Source organism: Amphiura filiformis, chromosome 14 (genome assembly GCF_039555335.1).
Source record: "Amphiura filiformis chromosome 14, Afil_fr2py, whole genome shotgun sequence".
Classification (NCBI taxonomy): domain Eukaryota; kingdom Metazoa; phylum Echinodermata; class Ophiuroidea; order Amphilepidida; family Amphiuridae; genus Amphiura; species Amphiura filiformis.
Genome location: NC_092641.1, coordinates 3,850,674 through 3,859,766, shown reverse-complemented (window position 1 = coordinate 3,859,766; position 9,093 = coordinate 3,850,674). Strand labels below are relative to the sequence as shown.

At 37.2% G+C, this 9,093-nt stretch overlaps 1 protein-coding gene across 1 annotated transcript; it reads right to left on the bottom strand.

Moving 5' to 3' along the window:
• Positions 1-2,620: 2,620 nt before the first annotated feature.
• On the bottom strand, positions 2,621-7,560 carry LOC140170551 (uncharacterized). The gene is made up of 2 exons (XM_072193899.1): positions 7,141-7,560; positions 2,621-4,576 (listed from the first exon to the last, which is right to left on the bottom strand). The coding sequence occupies exons 1-2, from the start codon at positions 7,420-7,422 to the stop codon at positions 2,738-2,740; spliced, it is 2,121 nt and encodes a 706-aa protein (XP_072050000.1). The 5' UTR covers positions 7,423-7,560; the 3' UTR covers positions 2,621-2,737.
• Positions 7,561-9,093: the final 1,533 nt, after the last annotated feature.

The window sequence follows — 9,093 nt, the reverse complement described above, 5'->3', positions numbered from 1 at the left end:
GATTGCAAAGATAATTAATGTGGAATTTTTTTTAATGTATTCCTTATACAATGAAATTTCACAGTAAAATGTCCATTGGAAACAAATGTGCCCCCCCCCCCCTCCCCCAAAGATGACATTGGGATTTCTAACAGCTTTCTACCTTAATATTGCTTGGGAATTCTTATCATGAAATGTCTAAAGAACATCCCATTTTACGTCCAGATGCTGGGAATTCCGTTCACTTAATGGTGTAAATGCATGTAAATCCCAATTCCCAAATGTACACTCTAAATATTTGGCTGAGAAATCCCATTGTTGTGTTATGGGTGGCTCGGGATATCTCATATAATTTTGCAAAATGATCCATGGGAAATCCCACATTTTGTTTTAATATTAACTTTGTCATCATTGGGATGTGTGGAAAATTTCTGGAACAGCCCAATATAAACACTGTGACATGTGACTGTATTTGTGAGGAGAACATATCATATTGTACACACTTTTTCAATTTTTAAGTTTTTCCTTAATTTAAAGTAAGTGCAACACTTGTGTTGGGCTATTCCAGTTGAAATCGATACACCCCTATGGGAGACATAGCCTTGATCCAGAGATTGAACTGATTTGGTTCTGGTGCCTAAGTACTCTTATTATACAGAATGACAAGTGAAAACAAGGACATGCAAACATAAATAAGATTAGATCAATGTGTATGTCTAATTAATTCAGCATATTGATGTATGTCTTGAATAAGCTTAATAACGATATGAGTAGACAAAAAGGAATCTCTCCCTAAAACATTTGACATTGCTGAATGATTCTCACACAACTTTGTTAAACCACCTAAAATATCGGTCAATATTTATTTGAACGTTTTACTCTTCTATATTTGAAATGCAGGTGTAGAAAGGTATCAAATTGGGGGAAAATATTCATGTTGGGCTGTCGTCACATATGAGGCAGCCGACTACAATTCTGTGCCAAATTTGGTATGAAAGACATAAAACATTAAAATTTAAAATTTTGGAGGGGTTTACTATAAGGCTATACAGTTGTATTCGATAGGCTACCTCATAGCCATAATTGCCCAAATATGAAATTAACCAACTTGTAGGATCTAAATATAGGATCCAAGCATGCATCCAAGAGGGCTCGGCATTGGTTGAACATGCTTGCAAAGAAGGCCACGAACCTCTGTGGGATGAAACCACCAAACTAAAACAATTCTCCCACTTGGGGATGAGGTTGAACTAATGGTTCTACCATCAATAGAAATGACGACAAAGACATCAGTCGTATGTGGCGCTCTCTATTTTCAATCAACCAATCACAAAGCCGTCAATCCATGTCCGCAATAATAATAAATGCGATATAACTGTAAATAACCATTTGGAGCTTTGTAACTTCCAATATTGTTCAATTTGAATGATACACTGCAAAAAATGATAGACAGCACTTCAACCTATTTATTCATTATGTATGTACGATTAACACTATGTACATTTATACGGGTGTTTGTGTTAGCACTTTAACATGTTGATATAAGTGATGTGTTGGAGTGTTTATATTTAGCACAAATACTTGTTAAGCTGGTTTCCCATTGGGGTCCATCAGAATACCGGAAATGGTTGGGAAATCCAGAGGTAACACCCTACTCTTTAAAAACTGACTGCAAGTATGGCTTTTCTATACACTGAACTGATTGCTTATCATCCCCTCCGAAAAACATAATTTTTTCTCATGGTTTATTTACCCAACTCTAAATCCACCATGGGGAAAGCGGAAGTCTGAATTTTAATCTAGTGATCTTGCCAATATGAATTATGGTTGGTTTTTTTTAAAGTCAATACCCCATCAACGTGAAATAGATGCATTTGTAGGATTGTAGATTAAATAATTCAAATATTTTTCTAGGCAAATCCAATATAAAAAAAAAAACATCACTTCCGGGAAATGTCAACAAGCCGTTTCGAGGGAAAAGCAGTGGACCAAGACACTTGTGATCAAGCCATCAGCCCAGATGGCGAAAGCTAAAGTAGTGAGTTACTTTTTTAGTGGATTTGCCCAGCAAATTGTTTGACTTGTATAAATATCCCATTAAGTTTCTACTGCCAGGAATCAAGCCCGGGACCTGGTGCATCAGAAGTAAGAATTCTAACCATTCAGCCGTGCTCTATCTGCACATATTGAAGTGTTTAAAGAGTGCTATCCATTTTTTACAGTATAATTGTTTTAATTATTACTAGACCCTTTACACTTGATTCTGAGTTTCCTGACACATTATGTTCAGAAACAAACGAGGTAACGTTTTCATTATTCATTTTTCCCAAATTTCATTATCAATCAACATGTGGAATTAAATGCTGTCTTCAGGAGCTATTAGGATCAGGATTATTGATTAATTGAAGGATTAGAGTCTGCTTTACTTGGGCAAGCTCCATCAGGTGAAGTTCATAGCAAATTCACATTGTGTCAAGTCCAACAATGCATGAATTCATAGGGTTTTATTAACTCAAAACACACATTTGATTAATTAATTTAATTAATTTTAATTGTTGAAAAATTACAACATTTTGAATTTCAAATGCAGACGGGAAAGTCAAAATCAAGTGTATTTACTAATATTGTTCTTTTTGTTGTTGTTGTTGTTATTGTTTTCATTATTATTAATAGTATTACTTAATTTAATAATAATAATATTGTGATTTTGTTAAAATGTACATTATACTAAAATGTCAATAGTGCAAATGATTTGTTTTCATCGAAATATTTTAACATGTGATCCTCCATCAACCACAAACAATTCCTGTTCATCTGCAGACATTGCAATACCAAATAGATTGTTTTCCATCCTAGTGATGCAGTCTAGATACTTGAATTTTCCACCTGTATACACATATCTATACACAGCATCAGGGGAACCCCAGTTGCCAACAAACAGTTCCACTTGTTTGTTGCAGCACACATATGCAGGATTCCATGATTCTTTACCAGGAGGGGGTTGAATGATGCTAGCATTGTGACGTAATTGATCCATTACTTGCAGGCTTTTATCAGTAAATGATATAATAAGCTTATCATTTGGTGCACAGGATAAGAAGCGTGGAGATGATGATGTTTCAAACTTGGATAGCAGAATCCCATCAGCCTGATGAATGGACACAGTTTTGTGATCATCCCAGCCTAGTCCTACAATGATTCTACCTGTTGAATCTACAGCAACTGATCTAGGACTGGATGGCTCATTGTTAATATCATATGTGGGAGTAGTACTGACTAGGTCACCTCGACTGTCATATATGTGGAATGCATTCTTACCACGCTCGCCAGGTATGATGTATTGGTTGCTGGGAGTAATGGCAATATCATATATGTTATAAGGAGAGCCTTCAATTAGATGCTTAAAATGACTCCAAGCCCAAAATTTATTTTTCCTTGAGAACACTGTCACAGGTGCATAGAAACTGGTCAAAATAATGTCCCCATTAGGATGAATGGCAATACCCATTGGATTGCAGGCTTTTGGGCTCGTTTTGATTTGGCCATATTCTTTCCACTTTTTATCAGTGCTGGGTTGGGTGCTTGACTGGTTGCCTGGCTGTGTGCTGGGCTGGGTGCTAGGCTGTGTGTTTAGCTGGGTGCTAGGCTGGGTGCTTGGCTGGGTGCTGGGCTGGGTGTTGGGCTGGGTGCTGGGCTGGGTGTTTGGCTGGGTGCTAGGCAGGGTACTTGGCTCAGATCGGAACATTGAAAATAAGTTGAAACTTGGATCTGGTTTTGATGCTGTTGCTACATTAACTGACTGTAGGGATTTCACTGTAAATCCTGGCGGTAGGGATTTTGGTGCTGCTGATGATAGCAAATGTTTTGCTGTTGCTGATGGTAAGGGCTTTGCTGCAGCTGCAGATTTTACTAATAAGTTGCTGTTTTGATGGCTTACTCGAGTGTGTTGTGTAGGCATAGCAGTGACAAGCAACTTATCACATAGCAACTGCTCCAAAGAAGGCAAGTCCGAGGAAGTAGGTTGAGGTGGCTCTAGCTTTATTTCACCGAGTTTGATATCTACTGGAGTGGGTTGCGCTTGATTAAATTGTTGTAGTGATGATGACAATGATGGGTAGAGGGAGATGATATCAGAATCAGAACCAGATTCAATCACATTGCTTGCTAGTTTATTTGAGCTTCTTAGGCTGGCTAAATCAATTTGGAGCTTTTTTTCCATCTTTTCAATTGCTCGCACATTTTCCTGTTTTTTACTGTACACATCTTGCTTGTAAGCTTTTACTAGATTGTCTACATGCTGCATATGTTCATTCCTTGCTTCATCTATGGCCTGTATCTTTGCATCTGTATCTTGATCAAGGTGCTGCTTTACCTGCTGCGTTTGTTGGATTGCAGTTTTGTATTTCCCTTTTATATTTCTTACTGCTTTGTCGGAGCTGCTTTGTCGTTGTGATGCTTCTTTCAGCAGTATGAATGAATGGCCTCTATGAGTGGGATCAAGGATACCACAATCTGAGCAGGCAGCACAGCCACAATTCTCACAGAAATACCTCTTCTCCTGACAATGGTTTTCACAGAGGTCTGTGGTAGAATTCTTCTGTAGAATGAAAAGAAAAAGAATAAAATAAGAGGAATAAAGAGAAAAAAAGAAGGAAAGGACGCAGAGGGAGAAGTAAGAGGAGAAGAAGAAGAGAAAGAAGAATTCAAAGGTGACACGCAGGGAAAAGAGGGAGAAGAAAAAAGGAAAGAAACTTGGTATGAAACGGTGAAAATGCATTGAAAACATTGTTTAAAACTTAAATATGAACATTATATAATTTTATGTGCTGTTAATGTTTGTTCATTTTAATTTATTAAATCACATAATTCATTCAATGAGAAATATTGAGACATTAATTGGAACTGCTTTGATATCAAACATAAAAATTAAAAACATACCATAAAATAAAATGTATTCTTTTAAAAATAGTTTCTTTCATTTTGAATTAGGTGATTTTAAAGCAGGCTATGGTCAGTTTATTGGTGTGTACGTGAACATGGAGTTGGAAGCAGATAATGGTCCTAGTGACCAGTGCAATTTATAATATGCTAATTATGGGGGTCCAATAATTGAATACCTGAGTGGAAGAAGGGCCCAACTGCAACTTTTTACAAAAATGAGGATTTTATTGCCAGCAGATTGTTCTTCCTTGTGTGTGAAAGATGAGCCAAAATGAACTCTCTAAATAGTCTTCCACATACACTTAATCATGGTTTTCATGGAAGAAAGGCCCAACTCCATGGAGTTGGGCCCTTCTTCCACAAATATTGGGTTAAAGAGAAATTGTGTTTATCCATGGAATCTGCATTTCACTTCAATAAACTTTCTTACTAACATATTACATGCTTCTACTTGTGCAATTAATGGATAATTACCAAATTTCTGTAGCTATTTATAACACATATGCTTACGGAACTGGCACTTGCAGTATATTAGTGGAAGAAGGGCCCAACTCCAGCTCGTATTAAGACCTGTACCGTTGCCATGGAAACATCATCTATAATTTATGTAATATGTATGTAATATTGTATGTTCATGTATTAAAGGTCCCCTGAAGATGAAAACATTCTGCCTATAAAACTTTTCCAAATATTAAGTTTTTTCTTAATATCTCAAAAACAGTTTTGATGGAATTGGCCCTTCTTCCACTCAGGTATTCAATTATGTACCGGCCCTTACCGGGGTGAATTGTAGGTGGGGCAAGCTTTTTTTTGGTTTGACGAAAGGGGCCAAGCATTTAGCAAAGTCATAGTTCATTGAATTTAGCACTATATGACAAAACAGGCGAAAATAGTAACTTTTTGCACAAGATTTGCAATTTAAAGAGAATTGGTCATTGATCATTCTAGTGACGCTAGTGTATGGACAATATACGAGTGCTTTTTCATTTTAATGACATAACATTTGACAAATATTGTAAGGAATACTTGAGGTTTTGACTTTTAAAACCTACATGTTGGTCAAAAAATGTGCTTGGATAGGTAGTTTTCAATAGATTTACCACATTCGCCTTGCTCTAACATTGAATTGCGTTACCTGTTGACCTAGTGACGAGAAGTGTTTTTAGCGGGAAATCTTAGCTTTCGTTTGATATTAAAAAAACACATTCTGTTTGGATGAAGGAACACTTGAGGTTTCGACAAAAACCAATCAAAGAGGCCCATATTTCAGCTAGAAGCTCCACAGCTCTCACATTGCTATGCACTCAACCGTGTAGTGTAATCACTGTGGTGGACACATTCACTGCTTGTTGTTCTCTGCTTAGAAGCTCTTGGACGAATGTGCGCAGGTGTATCGAGGTGGAAACTGTGCGCATGATGGTTTATAACTTATAAGAGAATCATTTTGTATAGAAACCTTTCCATATGTACCAAAATTATTGCACAGCTCCTGAGCATTTGTATAAAAGCTTCCCATAAAAGGTTCCTAGTTTACATTTTCCTATAGACTTGAGTTAATTATACTTCTCCTTTGCTAATTTAGGGCTAGCGTATAGTTTGACATTTTGGACAAACAAACAAAGCTAGGCTCTATTCATTTTTGCTAAAAATTGCAGGAGCAAACCTTTCATTTGACACCACTCCTTCTTGGCATTTTTTTAGTAAGTAAGTGAGTGAGTGAGTGAGGAGTGAGTGAGTGAGTGAGTGAGTGAGTGAGTGAGTGAGTGAGTGAGTGAGTGAGTGAGTGAGTGAGTGAGTGAGTGAGTGAGTGAGTGAGTGAGTGAGTGAGTGAGTGAGTGAGTGAGTGAGTGAGTGAGTGAGTGAGTGAGTGAGTGAGTGAGTGAGTGAGTGAGTGAGTGAGTGAGTGAGTGAGTGAGTGGAAATAAGCTTCAATTGAGGCTTTCTTGGGTTATCCAGGGTTGTCAAAACCCGAACAAATCAAATCAAATCAAATGGTTCAGCTATGGTGCAGTAGTCGCTCTAGTTAATAGAGTCAGCATATACTTTGATTTTTTGACAAATTCTCAAAACTATTCTTTTGAGCAACAAAAAATGCAGCAGAGAACCAGAGATTTTAGCAGAGGAATTTGCAATGTAGTAGCGTCTGTCGCATTGGAAAAATCACACAAAACAATACTACCGAGCAGGTCCATACAAATACTCGATAAGTACACTACATACCTTCTTTGCTTTATCTACAGTGTCTTGCAAATTAGTCACAAGAAAATGAACAGGAAAACCTTTTATTCCTTCCTCTTCTGGAATCCGGTAGATATTTTTGCAGAGAGGACAACTCACAATGCTATTATCATTACTGCACGATTTGGCCCAATTCTCCAAACACTCACAACAGAATGGATGCATACATGGCAAAGCTCTTGGATCATTGAAAGTGTCTGAACATATTACACACTCGAGAAAATGTCTGTCTATCGTTGATGCCAGGGAACTGGCTTCCGCCATGTTTATGCCCTATAGCCCGGGCCTATATAGTAATTACTGTACCACATAATATCATAAACATTGTTCAGTTCAATCAGACGCTATGGGTGAGTAGGTCAAAGGCTTTCTGCATGGCAAACAATGGAGGTACCACACAACCTCCTCCTCCAGTCTGTATTGATTGCAATACATATCATGCATGCATGTTACCATTATTAATGACTGTGCAAAGACTACTCATGCAATCATCTACACGGTGTATGTAGGACTCGGGGATATTTACATGATGTGACAGGAACATGTCTAGGTTACCATGGTAACTTGTAACTTTGAAGACAATAGGACTGTGCAATAAGTATGAGCCCTGGGGGAGGGTAAAATTGGGGGGGGGGGCAAGAAATTTTTGGCCAGCTGAGGGCAAAAAGGCTTATGAAAACATTACGGAAACACTTTAATATGCAAATGTTCCTGATCGCTGCGCCCGCAACATACAGGGTGTCCCAGAAAAAATTACCGGGCAAATGAATTAGGACGTAAGTCGAAAAATAGACATCGGAATCCAAAATCTAAACATCAGCGTGTAGCCCATCTTATTCTGCATCTTATACGCCAATTTGACTGGAATCGGTTGACTGATCGCGAAGCAATGAGCGATTACATAACGCATGTATCAATTAACTTCATTCCAAGTTTGAACGAAAGATCATTCAATACAATGCGTGCGCACTAGTGGTTAAACTATCAATGGGCTTCATATTTTGTTCTATAAAATCCTTTTCGTTCTTTTTAAAGAACCTGTTTCTTGCAAAACATTTAATTAGGTTTTGTTCAAATTTGAAAACCTGCACGGTTTTGAAAATGAAAGCTTGCATGTAAGATGATGCTCAGTATTTGTAAATATCTTTTTTTTTTTAATGTTGATATAAATGTTGCATAAAGAATTACTACATAAAGAATTCCAGCTGGCTTAAAAATTTCTCACACACATTAATGTTTTCGGAATATTTCCAAGGAATTGTAATGCAAAGTTTAAATCTTTTAAAACTTTAACATTAATGTTGCGTGGTATCAAAAATCACACGTAAAGCTGTTAGCACTTGATCATTGTCAGTTTTGGCTCAAATGTTCTTTGTAAAGTATATTTGCACAACCTAAAGAATTAAAGTTAGAGAGCTTCCAATTGCAGAAATCAAAGTTTTCTCGGACAAACTGTTATTCATCTTCAGTGAAAGCATGAATGACATAACACCGAGGGGTTTTAATAGATAATGTGGACTAAATTTAATAAGATACACAAACTTTAGAAAGTGGTGAGCGAGTATAAAAAATAGCGCCTGTTTATCAAACTTGGAATGATTTGCATTAATGCACGCTTTATGCAATCGTTCATTTCTTCGGAACCAGTCAACCGAATCAAATAAAAGTTTCGTATGTGATGCACAACAAAATAGGCTATGCGCTACATTTTACAGTTTTTGATTCTGATGTCTATTTTTCGACTTACGTTTAATTTTATTCACTCGGTAATTTTTTCTGGGACACCCTGTATATCTAGACCATTTAAGGTTTGCAAATTGGGATTCTAAAAATTTGACATGTGTAAATGGGGGGGGGGCAAACATTTTTGGCGGGCAGAGGGGCAAGCGGTTTTCGGTGTGGAAATTTTGCATATTTGAACGTGTTCATAACTTT